This window comes from Henckelia pumila, chromosome 1, assembly GCF_033568475.1.
Source record: "Henckelia pumila isolate YLH828 chromosome 1, ASM3356847v2, whole genome shotgun sequence".
NCBI classification, from domain to species: Eukaryota; Viridiplantae; Streptophyta; class Magnoliopsida; order Lamiales; family Gesneriaceae; genus Henckelia; species Henckelia pumila.
Window position 1 is genome coordinate 41,518,710 of NC_133120.1, and position 20,870 is coordinate 41,539,579.

The window sequence follows — 20,870 nt, forward strand, 5'->3', positions numbered from 1 at the left end:
ATTCAATCAAACTTCCTAGTCGATAATAAGAAGATCGATACTATACCGGCAACAATCTTCAAACTGCACAAAGCTGCAACCTCGCAACTCCACTGGCTTCAAATCAATCTATCAAAAGAAGTCATCAATATCAATATCGACGTTCAATCTCTAAATCAAACCTCAATCAATCAAGACAACGAAACGATATCCAAACTTCAAACTGACAGCATAACGACTATATTATGATAAACTGGGAACGCAAACATCATAATATCAATCCAAAAAACTCATACCAATCATCATTCAAACATTCCAACTCAAATCCAACACATCTCCAAACTCACATTTTCGAAAATCACTTCAAAAAAATCATAACAATTCCGAACGATGCTCTATTTCAAAACCGACAGATAATAAATGATCAGAACTCTGCCAAGAACAACATACTCGAATCTCGAACGATTCTAACAACATCCAAAAATTAGAATGTATCTGATCGTAGAAAAACTTACGATAGAACGAAAACATGAATGAAACATATGCATGGCTAAGTCGAACATAAATAACTGAATAAACTGATCTGAACATAGTCATAAATATTGAACTTAGATCCTTGGATTGTGACTCTGTGATTTTGATCATGAGCATGGCTGCAGTGCACTATGCCGCAAGAAAGTCAGGATAACACCCAACTCGTCTTGCCCATACTTGGTAAGGGAAGCCAGGATTTCTCCCAACTCGTCCAAACCCATACTTTGGTAAGGGAAGCCAGGATTTCTCCCAGCTCGTCCAAACCCATAAATTTGGTAAGGGAAGTCAGAACGTCTCCCAACTCGTCCAAACCCATACTTTCTATAGTCACAATCATCTCACTTCGTTCCTAAAATATTTTCTTTCATACTTGAATATGGACTTAGCATGCATATGTAAATATGGCGTACATGTAAATATTTGATCGATAATCATGCAAATGACTCACACATGGACGACCGGGATGGTGATTTAGGGAGCAAACAAAGGATGGAAGTCTAAACCATAAATTTGCGCTTAATACAAATTGAGCGGTTTGCCCGTAAAATTTGTAACTTGCTCAATTCTTATTCAAAAAGAATTCCGCTTGAAACCACAACTCCATGACACTTAGAACTAAGTAGGAAAATCATCCTCTTAATTTTATTCCTAAGAAATCATTTTATAAAAATCAAAATTTCGGGCAACATCCCTTTGGCTTCAAAAATTCTGCACCTAATCAATTAAAAATCTAGAACTCAATCAAGACTTAACCGAATTAATTCTCGCTTGAACCGACATATTTCCAACATCTTAGGCTAGTTCCAGACCCGAGCCCTTTACCAAAACATGAGTTTAACCCTGCCTTAGCCATAAGTTTCCGGACAGCAACATAGAACTTTAGAATTCTGCACCTCTCTTATTCATATGCCTAGAACTCCATCTAAACTTAACCGAATTCATTTCCACTTAAACCGACATATTCCTAACATCCTAAAATATTTCCAAACCCAAGCCCTTAACCAAAACCCGAGTTTAACCCTGTTTTAAAAATCAGTTTCCGGGCAGTTCGCTCATCGCCAAAATTCTGCTCATGTCTCATTATACTCTTCCAAAAACTTAGCCATATGCCTCCCAAGTTCCAAGACAATAAACTAGGATCATGATCAATACTTGGACTCATCTCAACCACCTAAGACTCACCCCTCACATGCTTAACTTAGCTCAAAAAGTCAGCCCCTAAAAAAATCCAAGAACCGAACTCACCATAGCAACAACATGGCCTCTTCTTCTCCAATCCACAAGATAGTTTCATAACATCATAAGCACTACCATGTGAGCTACATTCTCACCCACGGTAGCTCCTAACTCACCATCCAAGCAACACAACAAGAACACAAAAAAATCGAACCAAGCAGGGCTCCATACATTTCTGAAATTTTCGAAAACATGGGCAACAATGGAGACATAATAAAACTCTTAACTCAACTCATTTTCAACTATAAGAGACTACATTGAATCCATATAAGCAATAATTTAGCAAGATGTAAAATGAAATTTTGAAATATGCTTCCTAAATTTTTCAGAAAATCGAACACACAAAGAACACCAACACAAGACATAAATAATCTACTTGGTGAGTCAAAGAACCCATTATTCTTGTCTATTTCCGAAATGCTCCAAAAAACCCAAAGAAATGAAGATGGAAATGAGTTAAAACCACGGCCAGCAGCTGAACCATCTTCCCTAGCGCGAGCTCCAGCGACGGCGGCGGTGAATGGAAGGTCGGCGGCGGCCGAAAATCCCAAGGAAGAAGACCGATCGATTTTTTTGAGGGAAAAGGGGAAGAAAGCGTGAGGTTGGGGGTTATGGTTAGGGATTTGGGTTTGATTTATTTTTGTCTTGTAAAATATTATTTAAGTGTATATGTGTGTGTGTATAGGTGTATGTATGCATTGGTAGATATGAGTGGGATTTTTTTTTTTAAAAAAATGCTACTTACTTTAATAAAAGTGCTACTAACTTTTAGCAACTTATGGTCCTAATTTAATTGCACCAATAAAATGCACAAGCTTGAAAATCCTAATTTAAAATTTTAAATTGGATTTTTCTAGTTCGGGTTTAAAAAAATGCTAATTTTCGCAAAAGTTTAAAAATAAGCTCTAGAATACTGAAAAATTGATTTTCGACACCCGAAAAATTTCTAAAATCACCCTACATATAATTTACTCTATTCTTACTAAAATTTATTCTTGAAATAAAATTTTGGGAATTAACCGCCGAAGTCCACCATCGCCGACAACCGGAACTGGTAGTTTTTGAATTCAAAAATTTCATGAACAATTAACTAAACATATTTCAGCAACTAATTCTTTAAAGAAATTTAAACACTATCATAGAATTGAAAATCAATATTTTAATTATTTTGATGTCGCAGCGATAAATAACATTTTTAAACAATAAGCAGAGAGATTAAAATAATTTTAACAAACTAGGAAAACGTTTTAAAAAAATTTAAATAAATACGCAAATGGGAATAAAACATTTAAAATGATTTGGAAAATTAAAAAAAAATTTAAATAAATAATCTAGACATTTAAAATAATTTAAAATAACTAATCACTAAACTTAGGCTACTTAAAATAAATAAGTTGAACACTCGAAAATATTTAAACAAATAAGCTAAATAGTTAAAATCATTTAAAATAATAAACTAAACAATTAAAATCATTTAAATAAGCAAGCTTAAACCATTAAAATATTAACACAATGAATTTGCACAATAAAAAATAATTTTGAATAAATAATAAAATATTTTATTAGCACATAATTTCAAATAAAGAATTTAAATAAATTAAACTTAAAAAATAATAATCCTAATATTTATTTAATTTAATGTATGCGATTTAGTAAATTGAATTTTAGGTGCTACAATTCCTTCCCCCTTAAAAGGAATTTCGTCCTCGAAATTTAAAATTACTAACTAGGTCGAGATACATTAGACCAGATCGGCACTAACTACTCTCACCTAATACCTACACGAGTCGACACTAAAAAGCTTTTGTTGCGCACTCTAATGCTTGTCAACACCTACAGAGCAAGGAGCTAACTAACTCCCACTGCAAAATAAATTTGCAAATTCCTATTTATCCCCAAATGATTGTAGCTTAAGAGAAATTTCTAATCATTGTTCCCATGTGACTATAAGAGTATTTTAATTCGCCACCTAAACTCCTAAAATATCTGATACCTGCCTTAGTTCGATAACCTTAAATCCTGGATCGCAACTAAATTCAATAAATATCCGTAAAACCAATAAATAATTTATGTCGACCTTACTCCTAACTTAAAAGCTTCCTAACAATGAAACTATGCTTAATGTCTAATCACCAGCTAAACTTAACTCATATAATCTAGAACTTGAGCTCTTAAGAAATCACAAGTTCACAAAATATTTAGCAACTAACGCTAAATTTTTCTAAATAAGATAGGTAAGGGACTATACAATTCCACCTCGTTAGACCTCAAGATGCGAGATAGATCTGACCCATTTCTATAAATAAATAAATTTAATCTTTGATCAGAAAATATAACCATAAAATCCACTGTTGTTCAGTCCCAAGGTATTAACCGATAACATATAGAATCCAAATAGGTGACTAGACAGATCCCAAATATCCATTCACCGATTTATATGCCCATCTCTGGCATCTTTGATTCTACCGAAAGTTCAATTCTCAATTAAAATTTCCCAACAGATTTGTCCACCTTTCTCTATCTCAGATGCAGCGACTAAGTAATCCATATTTATCCTTGAAGCCAAAACATACCACGAGTTATTATCCCTTTATTGGATTAGATCGTGTCTAAGTACCAAATAATTCTTACATATCGCCTGAAGACATATCTCAAATCCCTGGTTTAACTCGACATCAAGTCTGAAAATCCAAAATTTCCAAATGATTGTATGTACAACCTGAATTCATATTTCAAGTACTTAGTACCCAATTAGGCACCTTGAAGAGTTTGTAATTCGATTAAATATGCTTTTTCATTGTTCCTCAAGTACCTTAGCATTTCACCGGTAAATAAATCTACAGCTTATCCGGAAAACTGCCTGAATATTCTATTCGTCATTCTGTTACCATAGTTGGTGCAATAGCCTTACCGGTTGACATTCACAAAATCTTAGAATTCAAATGTGAAGTACCCAAAAGTCTCTAGGGAAAACTCTATTTTCTATCTCGCAACTGTTCAACCATTCAGCTTACCAAAATCATTTGTTTACTCTTAACGATCCTATTTAAAATTGAAACAACCTATTCCACTAACTCACTAACTATCAGTCTACTCGCTAGAACCAGATATAATTGATAGCTGTCATTCCTCATAACACAATGATAACTTAGGATTTTATCTAGTATAAATGCTAAATCCCATCGGTCTAAACGCTTACCATGCGGCTACGAGCCAATTCTGTACACAAGAATTTGAAATAATAATTGAAATTATGATCCACTCAAATCCTCATCATTATGGATCATGAAAAAAAACAGACATACAAGTAATGCTGCTGAGTATGAAATGAAATAATGCAAGCATTATAAACAAATGAGCTGAAAATAAAAATCTAGATAAGTGAAACAACACACTCATAATTCAATTCTAGGAATGAATGAATAATAATGGAGGCTCCATGAATAATGAATATGAGTAAACAAAATACAAATCTCGTAATCATTCATCCATGGGTAATGAAATCATGCTCAAACAATCCAAACACAATTAAGAGCAATCGGTGTGGTGTGAATTCGGTCGAGAGAAATCCACACAAGTTAATAATTAGGAAAAACAACGGTCTCAAAATAAAATCAGATATCAGCCACAACATGAGTAGATTACCAAAAAAAAAAAAAGTGAATTTCACTCACATCAACATGTGGCTCTAGAACCGCAGGAAAAATTTCAAGAAGTGTGAAACATTAACAATATTTTACTAAGAAGTTCAACCAATGCCAAAGTGGCAGAATTCAACGCTGATCAATATCATACGAATCCATAAATGCTCAAAGGAAGCACAAAGAAATTTCAGATACTCAAAAGTATATGTTGTTGTGACGACCCGAGTTCTAATCTCTCATTAATCAAATCATCGTACATAATAGTCAAAGAATCAAAGACTAAATAAAATAATATTTTTTTTTAAAGGAGAGCACCTCGCTCGATTGGTAAAAAGCTACCGATCGAGCGAGCCCTGAAGCCCAACTCTCGGGTTCAACAAGTTTTGGCCTCGCTCGATCGGTCAATCTTCACCGATCAAGCGAGCCCAATGTGCTCAAGTTTCTGCCTTAAAAATGAAGGCCTCGCTCGATCGGCAGAAATCACCCGATCGAGCAGGCACCTGCCCAGTAGAAACAAAACACAGATCAATTTGCTGTCAACTCAAGTCCTTCCATTCATTTCTCATCTAACGTCAACTCATACATAGCCTATACAAAATCATAATCTAACATGCATTCTAACATGATATAAGTTGATAGAAATAGATCATCTCAAAGCCTTAAAATCAACATGATAGGCTCATATATCAAACATGGAACATTGTATACAATATCAAGTCAAGTCTTAAGAAGTAATATACATCATCTCAAGTCTTGTGCATATTAATAAGACAACAACCTCATAACCAATAAGTCTTGGCATATGTAACTACAACATAATCATATCTTTGGACTCAACACAAACATTGATAGCTCAATAAACATCTAAACTCGGATCATCACGCTATTCTCTCATCCCTTGTTCTTCAAGATCGCTTTTGCCCTGTTCCACTCCCGCCTTTTTATCATGACACATACAACACAACAATAGCCGGATAACTCCGGTGAGAAATATATTTCCCAGTAAAAGCAACTAAACATGCATAGCAAAGCATATATCAAATTCATGATATAAAAGTAACTACAATGCATGTTTTAAAACAAGGTTCTCTAATTCATCGTTTGGGATCCCGAGAAGAAGATATCATAACTAACCACCGACTCTCCCGATCAAGGTGGGGCTACTTATCTTGCTTCTCTAGACTTTGAATCCACCATATATGTAAATCAGACGCTAGGATAAGTCAGCCACCCAGGCCTTACATATATACTTCCTCAAATCGTCTATTTGAACGTTTTCGTTCATTTCAAAAACAAAGAATAAGTCTTGCAAGATGAATGCAACATATATCATCATAAAATCATTCATTAACATCAAAGACTCATTCAACAATTCATAGAAAAGCATATAAAAGCAATTAAGCAAATACGTATGTGATTTAGGGAACTCGATACAAACCATCTCGAGGTATAATCCCATTCAAATAGTAGTCCCCTTTTACCTTTCAAATGTGAAGTTTAAGATGATTCCAAGGTGAGTTCAAGCTCTCTAAATCTGAACAACACAATCACAAGACTTGTATCAAAATCTGCACTTAGAACCATTCAAACTCCATTGGAGACTAACTTCAAACCTTACTTCAACACTCTATCGGTTCGAAGATGATGTTCTCGAGCTCAATGGTATTTAAACACAATATCAAATCGAAGGTCTTCTTGCAAGGAGTCCAGAACCTTTTTCGAAATCGAATCGGACAACCGAAACTCAAGATATTGCAATTACAAGTTGAAGAGGAAACTTAGGATTTCTTTGTTCTTTTCTCTCGGTTCTTGCCTCTGAACAATCTGATGGAATATAGTTGCTTACACGTGATTACTTAAAATCAAAACAAGTGTCCACCAAAATTTCCAATATTTGCACTTTAGTCCTCCAATTCTTGCTTTTTTTCAATTCAGTCCTCAACTTAACATTCCATTCAATTTCAATCCTAAATAATTTAAGAATATTAGAATTTAAATCAAAACTCCAAATATTCCCAAATTAAATATTCTCGGATTAAAATTAAATAATTCCGGGCGTTACAATTCTCCCCCACTAAGACATGATTTCGTCCTCGAAACCTCAAGTACGAACATCACATAAGATATATCAGATAACAAAAAAAAAACTAAAGGAGAACTCACATCATTGAAACATCTCTGGAAATCGTTGTCGCATATCTGATTCCATTTCCCAAGTTGATTCTTCAATACCATGACGACTCCACTGGACTTTCACAAGCGGAATAGTCTTCGTTCGAAGTTCCTTCTCCTTACGATCAAGGATCTGAATTGGATTTTCAAAATAACTCAGAGTTTCGTTGAGTTCAGCTTCATCAGATTGAAGCATATGAGATTCATCAGCAAGGTATTTTCGAAGCATCGATACATGAAAGACATCATGTATTCCAGATAAGGATGGAGACAAAGCTAATCGATAGGCAAGATTGCCTATTTTCTCAAGAACTTCATACGGACCGATATATCGTGGAGACAACTTTCCTCGCTTGCCAAATCGTACAGTACCTCTGAACGGAGAAATCTTCAAAAATACACGATCCCCCTATTCAAAAGACAAAGGTCGACGTCGAATATTGGCATACTTGGCTTGTCTATCCTGTGCTGTCTTCATTCTTCTTTGAATAATCTTTACATGTTTAGTCATATCTCGAATCATGTCAGGTCCAATGTCAGGTACCTCAGAAATATCATCTCAGAAAAGAGGTGATCGACACCTTCTACCATACAAGCTTCAAACGGAGCCATTTCAATACTCGATTGATAGCTGTTGTTGTACGAGAATTCACAAAGTGGTAATGAATCTTGCCAACTCGTGCCAAAATCAAGCACTACAGCTCTCAACATGTCTTCTAATGTCTGAATGGTACGCTCAGACTGTCCGTCTGTCTGTGGATGATAGGCTGTGCTCAAGTGTAACTGAGTACCCAAAGCATTCTGTAAACTGTGCCAAAAGTGTGATGTAAATCGAGGATCACGATCTGATACAATAGACTTCGGCACTCCATGTAATCTGACAACTTCTCGAACATAAAGTTCTGCCATCTGATCGTGTCTATATGTCATACGATAAGGTATAAAACACGCTGATTTCGTCAATCTGTCGATAATCAACCAGATAGCATCACAATAAACAGTGAAAACACCAGTACCTGAAGGAATCGTCAAGACTGGTGCACTGGTCAGTCGCTTCTTCAACTCAATAAAACTGGATTCACAGGCTTCAGACCAGATAAAAGGAGCATTCTTCCGAGTTAACTGAGTAATCGGCTTCGCAATATTGGAAAAATCTTTGATGAATCGACGATAATACCCAGCCAAACCCATGAAACTACGTATCTCAGGAACAGATGTTGGTCTCGACCAACTGATCACTGCCTCGACTTTACTTGGATCAACAACTATACCATCTCCAGATATGATATGTCCAAGAAACACAACCTGTTTCAGCCAAAACTCACATTTCGACAGTTTAGCATACAGTTTCTCAGATCTCAGAGTCTTCAACACAGTTCTCAAATGTTCAGAATGTTCAATCAAATTCTTCGAATATATCAGAATATCATCAATAAATATTATCACGAAGTCATCAAGATATTTTTGAAACACACGGTTCATCAAAGCCATAAACACTGCTGGAGCATTCGTCAGACCAAACGTCATAACTATAAACTCATAGTGGCCATACCTGGTTCTGAAAGCAGTTTTCGGAATATCAGAATCCCTAACTCTCAGCTGATGGTATCTAGATCTCAGATCGATCTTGGAATACACAGAAGAACCCTGCAACTGATCAAATAAATCATCAATACGAGGCAAAGGATATTTGTTCTTTACCGTTGCCTTGTTCAGTTGCCGGTAGTCGATGCACAATCTCATTGAACCGTCTTTCTTTCGAACAAATAATACTGGAGCTCTCCAAGGAGAAACACTGGGTCGAATGTATCCCTTGGCCAGTAAATCTTCCAACTGATCTTTCAACTCCTTCAATTCCACTGGTGCCATTCGATAAGGTGCTTTAGAAATCGGTGCAGTACCTGGCATCAGTTCTATGTTGAAATCAATCTCACGATACGGGAGGTAGTCCTGGAATCTCATCAGGAAAAACATCCGCAAATTCACTAACCGCTGGCAAATCAGCCAGGTTCGGGCTAGTATATGTGTGTATATAGGTGTATGTATGCATTGGTAGATGTGAGTGGGATTTGTTTTTAAAAAAAATGCTACTTACTTTAATAAAAGTACTACTAACTTTTAGCAACTTATGGTCCTAATTTAATTGCACCTATAAAATGCACAAGCTTGAAAATCCTAATTTAAAATATTAAATTGGATTTTTCTAGTCCGGGTTTAAAGAAATGCTAATTTTCGCAAAAGTTTAAAAATAAGCTCTATAATACTGAAAAAGTGATTTTCGACACCCGAAAAAATTCTAAAATCACCCTACATATAATTTACTCTATTCTTACTAAAATTTATTCTTGAAATAAAATTTTGGGAATTAACCGCCGAAGTCCACCATCGCCGACAACCGGAACTGGTAGTTTTTGAATTCAAAAATTTCATGAACAATTAACTAAACATATTTCAGCAACTAATTCTTTAAAGAAATTTAAACACTATCATAGAATTGAAAATCAATACTTTAATTATTTTGATGTCGCAGCGATAAATAACATTTTTAAACAATAAGCAGAGAGATTAAAATAATTTTAAACAAACTAGGCAAACGTTTAAAAGAAATTTAAATAAATACGCAAACGGGAATAAAACATTTAAAATGATTTGGACAATAAAAAAACATTTAAATAAATAATCTAGACATTTAAAATAATTTAAAATAACTAATCACAAAACTTAGGCTATTTAAAATAAATAAGTTGGACACTCGAAAATATTTAACCAAATAAGCTAAACAGTTAGAATCATTTAAAATAATAAACTAAACAATTAAAATCATTTAAATTAGCAAGCTTAAACCTTTAAAATATTAACACAATGAAGTTGCACAATAAAAAATCATTTTGAATAAATAATAAAATATTTTATTAGCACATAATTTCAAATAAAGAATTTAAATAAATTAAATTTAAAAAATAATAATCATAATATTTATTTAATTTAATGCATGCGATTTATTAAATTGAATTTTAGGTGCTACAGTCTCAAATGGTGGATGGCGTGATGGAGGGGATGAAGGAGGGAAAAGAATAGTCAAAGGAGTTATAAATATCTAACAAATCTCAAATTTGCATTTTAATCCCTGAAAAATCCGAAATTTGCAAAAAGGACCCTGATCAAAATAAAGTCGGCTCTCGAACTCCGAAATCTCCGATTATCTCAAATAAAGTAAATTAAGATAAAATCGGGGCGTTACATACTTCAACACTACCATATGATCCAAATTATTCAATTCTTCTACATACCTAGATTCCCATAACTTAAGATCAAGATTTGAATTCAATCCATATTTCATAGATAGCATATTCACAAATCTCTCAACAAAGAAAATTAATCCAAGCAATTTAGAATTAGACCATACCCTTGAAGTATACATTTGATTGGTATTCAACATTTAAAGTTAAATCATACCTCTCGAATGGAACAACTCTCAAGTCCCTAACCTCTCTAAGGACGTGACCAACCTCATATGGAACCAACATATTAAGTCTTTTAGTATTATTTCTCTTTTGCTTCTTCATCAATGCATCTCCAAAACCTGCAAAGAAGAACTAAAGCTGCTCGGGATTGAACCGGCTAAATTATGACAATGAGATAAAACCTCTTTGTACAAAAGTAGGGATTTTATTCATTTGCAAAAAAATTTCAATCTTGGACCATAATATTTTCTTTTTTGTTCACTTTCCTCTCTTTTTCTTTCCTCTATTTTTTCCCCTCAAAGTCCATCTCACTCTTTTGCACTCTCTTTCTTTCGGCCTCTAAATTTTCTTTTTATTTTTCTTTCTCCATGGCTATCTCGCTCTATTTATCACTCTTTTTTTCAGTCATATCACTCAAATTTTGAATTTCCAATTGATCCTTGTTGCGAAATTTGTGCCCGCAAGTGCACGGTGTCAAGTTTTAGTAAAGAGTAAGTGAAGTGTCGATCCCACGAGGAGTAATATGAAAATATTCAGTACTTGTAATTAAAATAGTTCTAATTTTATTTAGAAATCAAGTACTAGAAGTTTGCTGAAAAATTAAAGAAGCAATGATATTTTATCAAGCACACCAACACAACTTTAAAAGATTATCAATCAGAGAAAAATGGTCTAGAGGTTTTGATTTCACCTGGTTTCAACAATATTCATTCCTAATTAATCTATTTTCATGAATTTCTTTCAATTAATAACCAAGAACAATTAGGTTATTCTATTTCCCTCTCCCGAATAACAAATAGAGTGTATCAACTAAAATTCAATTTCAATATCACTATTAAAAATCTAGCTATAGTGATATGTGTAAAACGATGTTTTTTTAAGGCTCTATTAAAGTTATATACTCTCCCGAGTTATATAAACAATTTACAGTGTGTAAGGCCCGAGATTATTTAATTTTAGTTCGAGTATATTTAATTTGAGAATTTTGGAGTTTGAAGTTAAATTCTAATATTCTTAAATTATTTCGGATTGAAATTGAATTAAAAGATTTTTTTAAGGACTGAATTGTAATTAGTAAAGAATTGAAGGGCCAAAGTGCAAATCTTGGATTTAGAGGATGACACATGTCTTGTGTTGGCTTTGTACGTGTATATCATCTTGTTGGATCAGAATTCAGCAGCAACACCTCGATTCCTTTTTCATTTCATATTTCCAAGTTATTTATTCATCTTCAATCTTGTGTAACTCAAGATCCGCCCAACCGATTTCAAATTTGGATAAGGTTTTGGAATCCTTGCAAGCGGGGCTTCGGTTTGATGTAAGAATCTCTTCGCTTCAGCTAGTTTCGAAATTATGTTGGTAGGGATCAGATTTGAAGCATGAATATGTGTTCTTGGTGTTATGTATATTGTATATTCGAGGTCGGAACAAAGAACGGGTACCGTTTGAAATTGATATAAATTTCCAGATTTTATTCAAAAATTATTTTATCTAATTTGGTTGGTTTGTGATGATATTTGGCTGGAATGTTATGTATATGAGACTTATATGATGGTTAGAATTGATGGCTATAAGTTACGGTTACCGATATTCCGTCGTCCGTCGCCGGTTCGCGAAATTGATAGATTTTGAATCCTTATGATTGAGATGTGGTATAAATGAGTTCTTGCTGATGTTGATGACCTTGAATACCATTCATTTCAGATTTAATCAAAGGACATCGACTTCGGGAGTTTTGGTTTCGAACCGGGAGAAATTTGATCAAAGTTGGTGAGCTTTAGACTTTGATAATTGAGTTTAGCTTGAGCAGAATTGTGATTGCAATTGTGTATTTTGTAGCTTGTGGATCTAGCATGTTTTTGTATCAAGACTAAGGTATGATACGACGATGATCAAGTTGGGGATGTTCGTCGAGACGAGTTCACTTTCTCGATTCCCTTAAATCACACATTACTTGGCTTTACATGTTTACATCTTTGATTATGCATTGCTGGAGTGTTGTAGCATGATTGTAGAGTTTAAAATTCCTTCAAGGTTTGCCACAATATCGTTGATGAGTTATAAACTTCGATATCAAATATCAATGATGAGCTTGTAGCATTGATATCTCGACTTCGGTTATAGCATCAGTGATGAGCTTGAACCTGATGATGAGTGGTGCGTTTTAGCATCTAAACCATGTCGTTCACTAGTCTTTGAACTTTTATTGTGTAGCTAATCGCCTTGAAATTTATATTGTCTTTTATATTGAAATGCATGGAACTTGTTATCTATGTTTCAATATATGTTCCGTTGTTTCATACTAAGTTTTATACTTATCGGTTTACCCGGCTGTTGTTTTGTTTCGTGTGTGCATTGCAACAGAGGATGCAGGGCCGAGTCGTAGAAGGTCTTGAGAGATTGGAAATTTAGAGAAGTGGCGTTCCGGGCTAAGAATATACGAGTGCTGTCAAGAAAATGAGATAATGTTTTAGCATGTATTGGTTTGTATGTGTTAGTTGTGTGGTACAAACCTAGTGGATGTAAATTTGGAGTTTATCTTGAATACTTATAGTATCTTGTATGCTAAGCTTTTGAATAAAGTTGTCATGTTGTTCTATTATGTTAGCATTGTTTACATTAAATTATATGTGGTTAGATAGCAAGATACTAGCAAAGGACAGCACAAGAGCATAAGAGAAATGTGCAGATTTCTGCACTGAAGAGGCCGCTCGATCGGTGCAAATTGACCAATCGAGTGGTGCAATAGAAATGCCAAGCCCGAGAGTTGGGATTTCTTGGCCGCTCGATCGGTCAAGTTTAACCGATCGAGCGGAGGGTCCATTTAAAAAAAATAATTTTTTTTATTTCTTTTGTATTCTTGTGCTTAGTTCTAATGCTTAATGTTTAGTCATTGGATTAACATAGACGAGCCCGGGGTCGCCACATTGTTTGGTATCAGAGCTTAAGTTGTCTTGAGTCGACATTAGAAGCTGAGCGGGGTAGAGTGAGTCGCATAAATTCGTTATGCGTGAGTTTAATGCATGGTTTGTTTATGTAAATTTTATGCGAGCATGATCTACTTTTGTAATCACATGTTATATGCTAGCATGTTTATTTATTGCAAGTAGTTGCTTATTTTATTCATTGCTAAACATGTAATGGAAGTATTGTGTGATGGGATACAACATGCTCATGAGATTAAAGAGTGTGAGATGTTGAAACTGAGTTATGATATTTTTATGTGCTGAATTGTTGTCTACTCAGTTTATCAGCTATGCCTCCCCGAGCTATGCCTCTCCGACGTGGAAGTATTGTTCCACAAGAACCATCGAATGAGCAAGTACCACTGACTGAACAAGTTCCTCCAGTAGTTCCTAATATTCCACTGGTACCTACAACTGAGCAGGGCAGTACTACTGTTACTCCAATGGATACCACTGCTATTCCGATGGAGGTGTTGTTGAAGCGATTTCAGTCATTTAAACCACCGAGTCTGCACAGTACTGAGGATTCTATAGCATGTGAAAGTTGGCTTGATGATATTGAGCAACTGTTTGAATCTATCGATTACACTGATGACCGACGAGTGCGATTGGTTATCCATCAGTTGCATGATGTGGCTAAAAGTTGGTGGATCATGACCAAGAAAGCATTGGAGAATTGAGGTATTGTTATTACCTGGAATGTATTTAAAGCTGAGTTTTTCAAACGTTTCTTTCCTCAGTCTTATAGAAAGGACAAGGGAGCGGAGTTTGCTAATTTGCAACAGGGAAATATGTGTATTGAAGATTATGTTGCAAAGTTTTCCACTTTACTTCGTTTTGCACCTCATATTGCGGATAATGAGGAAGCAAAGGCCGATCAATTCATCAATGGTCTCAATCCTGATGTCTTTACTTTGGTCAATGCGGGGCGACCTAATAATCTTGCTGATGCTCTCGATAAAGCCAAGGGCGCTGAAGCTGGTATCATTAGACAGAAATGAACTTCGTTCAGGCCTCAACCATCTCAACAGCCACAAAAACCACCAATGCAACCTCAATCATCCTTTCCTCAACAACAAAGCAGGTATGAAGGAGGGGGCAGCAGTAGCAACAAAAGAGATCGTTTTAGGCCCAAAGGTAAATAGTTCAAGAAGCAAGGAAGTAGTTCCTCTAGTTCTAGTGGTTCAAAGCAGTTTGGATCAGGTCAGGGTTCAGGGTCTACAGGTTGGTTTTGCAGTAAATATGGAGGAAGACACTCAAGTGATGCTTGCAAGGGAGTTACGGGAACTTGTAATCTCTGCAACCGGCCTGGAAATTATGCCAGGGTGTGTCCTACATGTGGAACATCACATGGAGCAACTCAAGCTGACAGACAAGCTCCTGCTGTGCATTCCTTTCAATCTTTAGGTAGACCAGCTTAGAGTAGACAGGGAGAGAGCCAGAGTGTAGGCCAATCTCCACGTCAGCCAACTAGAGTTTTTGCATTGACAGAAGATCAGGCACAGGCGGCACCGGACAATGTGATTGCAGGTAATTGTGTTCTCTATGGTTATCCTGCTTATGTGTTGATTGACACTGGAGCATCACATACTTTTATAGCTGAAAATTTGTTGAATTTCATGCTTTGCGTGTTGAGCGTTTATCTTCTGTATTTACTATCTCATCGCCCATGGGAAAAGATAAGACATCTGTCAGTATAGTCAGGGGTTGTGAAATACAGTTTGACAGTAATGCAATTGAGCTTGATTGCATAGCACTTGGTATGTCTGATTTTGATTGTATTATTGGCATCGATGCACTAACCAAGTACAGGGCCACAGTTGACTGTTTTCATAAGATTGTCCGATTTAGACCAGACATGGAAGATGAATGGAAATTCTTTGGTAAGGGTTCTCGTGCTAAGATTCCTTTGATTTCTAGCTTATCTATGGAGCAGTTATTACAGACTGGAGCTGAAGGATTTCTAGTTTATGCATTGGATGTGTTGAAAGCTAGTCCTGAACTGGCAAATATTCCTGTTGTATGTGAGTTTGCAGATATATTTTCGGATGAAATACCGGGATTGCCTCCAATGCGTGAGATTGATTTCAGTATCGAGTTGGTACCAGGTACATTACCTATCTCTAAAGCTCCTTATAGGATGGCACCACTTGAACTGAAAGAGTTGAAAGATCAACTTGAAGATTTGCTGAACAAAGGTTACATTAGGTCGAGTGTGTCACCTTGGGGCGCTCCGGTATTATTTGTCAGAAAGAAGGACGGGTCGATGAGATTATGTATTGATTACCGCCAATTAAATCAGGTCACGGTAAAGAATAAATACCCATTACCTTGAATAGATGATTTGTTTGACCAATTGCAGGGTTCTTCCGTCTATTCAAAATTTTATTTGAGGTCTGGTTATCACCAGTTGAGGGTCAGAGAAGCAGATGTGTCTAAAACTGCTTTTCGAACAAGGTATGACCACTTTGAGTTTATAGTAATGCCATTCGGTTTAACAAATGCTCCTGCTGTCTTTATGGGTCTAATGAATAGAATATTTCAGAGATACTTAGATGAGTTTGTTATCATTTTTATTGATGATATTCTGATATATTCTAAGACTAAGACTGAGCATGCAGAACATTTGAGGATTGTTTTGCAGATTTTGAGAACTGATCATTTGTATGCTAAGCTGTCCAAGTGTGAGTTTTGGTTGGATAGAGTTGTGTTTCTTGGCCATGTTATTTCAGAAGACGGTATATCTGTTGATCCTAGCAAGGTAGAGGCAGTTATTAACTGGCCTAGACCTACATCCGTACCTGAGATTCGTAGTTTCATGGGTTTAGCCGGGTATTATCGCCGATTTATTGCAGGATTTTCTAGCATTGCAAAGCCGATTACCCAGTTAACACAGAAGAATACTCCGTTTGTTTGGACACATGAATGTGAAGCTAGTTTTGTGGAACTGAAGAAAAGGCTAACTAGTGCACCTGTATTATCTATTCCATCAGGTACAGGTGGTTTTACTGTTTATTTAGACACTTCTCATAAGGGTTTGGGTTGTATTTTGATGCAGCGAGGTCATGTGATAGCATATGCTTCCAGGCAATTGAAACCTCACGAGATCAGATACCCAGTACACGATCTTGAGCTTGCAGTTATTGTCTTTGCGTTGAAAATTTGGCGTCATTATTTATATGGTGAAACTTTTGAGATATTTTCTGATCATAAAAGCTTGAAGTATTTGTTTTCTCAAGCCGAATTAAATATGAGACAAAGACGTTGGTTGGACTTACTGAAAGATTTTGACTTTGAGATTAAGTATTATCCAGGGAAGTCTAATGCAGCGGCTGATGCACTAAGCAGAAATGTATGTGATTTATCCTTATCTACTATGCGAGTCTCTAAGTTAATTGAAGATTGCTGTGTATCTGGTTTGGATTTTGAGACAGATGTGCAACCTGTACGGGTTTATGCAATCACAGCTGAGCCGGAGTTGTTTGTTCGAATTAAAGAAGCCCAGAAAGCTGACCAAAACATTCAAAATTCGATTGAAAGAGTTAGAACTGGACATGAGTCAGAGTTTCAGGTCAGTATGGATGGAATTTTGTTCGTTAATCGACGTATTGTTGTACCTGATATTGTAGAATTGAGACAGTAAATTCTAAATTAAGCTCATTGCAGCAAGTTTAGTATTCATCCAGGAGGTAGGAAAATGTATAATGATCTGAAACAACTGTTTTGGTGGAAAAGAATGAAAACTGATGTGACAAATTTTGTATCTAGATGTCTAAACTGTCAACAGGTAAAAGCTGAAAGGAAGCAACCAAGTGGTTTATTGCACAGTTTAGCAGTTCCTGAATGGAAATGGGATCATATTACTATGGATTTTGTCACAAGACTACCGAGATCTTCAAGGGGATGTGATGCTGTTTGGGTTGTGATTGATAGACTGACAAAGTCTGCATGCTTTATTCCTTATCAGATGACGTATCGTCATGACCAGATGGCCAATATTTATATCAGAGACATAGTACGATTGCATGGGGTGCCTAAGTCAATTGTATCAGATCGAGATCCTCGATTCACTTCACATTTCTGGCATAGCTTACAGGAAGCTTTAGGTACGCATTTACATTTGAGTACAGCGTATCATCCTCAGACTGACGGGCAGTCAGAACGTACTATACAGATTTTAGAAGATATGTTGAGAGCTGTGATACTTGATTTTGGTGCGAGTTGGCAAGAATCTATGCCACTTGTTGAATTCTCTTATAATAACAGTTATCAATCAAGCATTCAGATGGCTCCATTTGAAGCATTGTATGGTAGAAAATGGAGATCGCCATTGTTTTGGGATGATCTTTCTGAAACACCAGTTACAGGGCCAGACATGATCAGAGAGATGTCTGATAAAGTGAAGTTGATACAGATCAGAATGAGAACAGCGCAAGATCGACAAGCAAAGTATGCAAATGTGAGGCGTAGACCTTTGAATTTTGAACAAGGAGATCGGGTATTTCTAAAGATATCTCTTTTTCGAGGCACTGTTCGATTCGGAAAGAGAGGTAAGTTATCACCGAGGTTTATTGGACCTTACGAAATTCTTGATAAAGTTGGTGATCTTGCATATCGATTAGCACTACCTCCAGCACTGTCAGGTATTCACGATGTATTTCACGTGTCTATGTTGAGGAAGTACGAGCCTGATGCTTCCCATATTCTTCGTCCAGATGAAGCTGAGTTGGATGAAACATTGAGTTATTTTGAATGTCCTATTCAAATCCTTGATCATAAGGAAAGACAGCTTCGAAACAAATCCATTCCACTTGTTAAGGTGAAATGGAGTAGACACGGAATTGAAGAAGCTACTTGGGAGACAGAACATGATATGAGACAGCGTTATCCAGAACTATTTCACTGAGGTGAGTTTCCTTCAGTATTTCTGTTATCTCATTATCTTTTGTATGTTCAGATTGCATGCGATTTCGAGGACGAAATCATATCTTAGTAGGGGGGATTGTAAGGCCCGAGATTATTTAATTTTAATTCGAGTATATTTAATTTAAGAATTTTGAAGTTTGAACTTAAATTCTAATATTCTTAACTTATTTAGGATTGAAATTGAATTAAAAGATTTTTTAAGGATTGAATTGCAATTAGTAAAGAATTGAAGGGCCAAAGTGCAAATCTTGGATTTAGTGGATGACACATGTCTTGTGTTGGCTTTGTACGTGTATATCATCTTGTTGGATCAGAATTCAGCAGCAAAACCTCGATTCCTTTTTCATTTCAGATTTTCAAGTTATTTCTTCATCTTCAATCTTGTGTAACTCAAGATCGCCCAACCGATTTCAAATTTGGATAAAGTTTTGGAATCCTTGCAAGCGGGGCTTTGGTTTGATGTAAGAATCTCTTCGCTTCAGATAGTTTCGAAATTATGTTGGTAGGGATCAGATTTGAAGCATGAATATGTGTTCTTGGTGTTATGTATATTGTATATTCGAGGTCGGAACGAAGAACGGGTACCGTTTGAAATTGATATAAATTTCCAGATTTTATTCGAAAATTATTCTATCTGATTTGGTTGGTTTGTGATGATATTTGGCTGGAATGTTATGTATATGAGACTTATATGATGGTTAGAATTGATGGCTATAAGTTACGGTTACCGATATTTCGTCGTTACGTCGCCGGTTCGCAAAATTGATAGATTTTGAATCCTTATGATTGAGATGTGGTATAAATGAGTTCTTGCTGATGTTGATGGCCTTGAATACCATTCATTTCAGATTTAATCAAAGGACATCGACTTCGGGAGTTTCGGTTTCGAACCGGGAGAAATTTGATCAAAGTTGGTGAGCTTTAGACTTTGATAATTGAGTTTAGCTTGAGCAGAATTGTGATTGCAATTGTGTATTTTGTAGCTTGTGAATATAGCTTGTTTCTGTATCAAGACTAAGGTATGATACGACGATGATCAAGTTGGGGATGTTCGTCGAGACGAGTTCGCTTTCTCGATTCCCTTAAATCACACATTACTTGGCTTTACATGTTTACATCTTTAATTATGCATTGCTGGAGTGTTGTAGCATGATTGTACAGTTTAACATTCCTTCAAGATTTGTCACAATATCGTTGATGAGTTATAAACTTCGATATCAAATATCAACGGTGAGCTTGTAGCATTGATATCTCGACTTCGGTTATAGCATCAGTGATGAGCTTGAGCCTGATGATGAGTGGTGCGTTTTAGCATCTAAACCGTGTCGTTCACTAGGCTTTGAACTTTTATTGTGTAGCTAATCGCCTTGAAATTTATATTGTCTTTTATATTGAAATGCATGGAACTTGTTATCTATGTTTCAATATATGTTCCGTTGTTTCATACTAAGTTTTATACTTACCGGTTTACCCGGCTGTTGTTTTGTTTCGTGTGTGCATTGCAATAGAGGATGCAGGGCCGAGTCGTAGAAGGTCTTGAGAGATTGTAAATTTAGAGAAGTGGCATTTCGGGCTAAGAATATACGAGTGCTGTCAAGAACATGAGATAATGTTTTAGCATGTATTGGTTTGTATGTGTTAGTTGTGTGGTACAAACCTAGTGGATGTAAATTTGGAGTTTAGCTTGAATACTTATAGTATCTTGTATGCTAAGCTTTTGAATAAAGTTGTCATGTTGTTATATTATGTTAGCATTGTTTACATTAAATTATATGTGGTTAGATAGCAAGACACTAGCAAAGGACAACACAAGAGCATAAGAGAAATGTGCAGATTTCTGCACTGAAGAGGCCGCTCGATCGGTGCAAATTGACCGATCGAGCGGTGCAATAGAAATGCCAAACCCGAGAGTTGGGATTTCTTGGCCGCTCGATCGGTCAAGTTTAACC

At 35.9% G+C, this 20,870-nt stretch overlaps 1 protein-coding gene across 1 annotated transcript; it reads left to right on the plus strand.

Annotated features, from left to right (window-relative positions):
- The first annotated feature begins 15,664 nt into the window (after positions 1-15,664).
- Positions 15,665-18,901, plus strand: LOC140861524 (uncharacterized). The gene is made up of 6 exons (XM_073264548.1): positions 15,665-15,755; positions 15,808-15,878; positions 15,932-16,193; positions 16,851-16,994; positions 17,310-17,566; positions 18,140-18,901. The coding sequence occupies exons 1-6, from the start codon at positions 15,665-15,667 to the stop codon at positions 18,899-18,901; spliced, it is 1,587 nt and encodes a 528-aa protein (XP_073120649.1).
- The last annotated feature ends 1,969 nt before the right edge of the window (positions 18,902-20,870 follow it).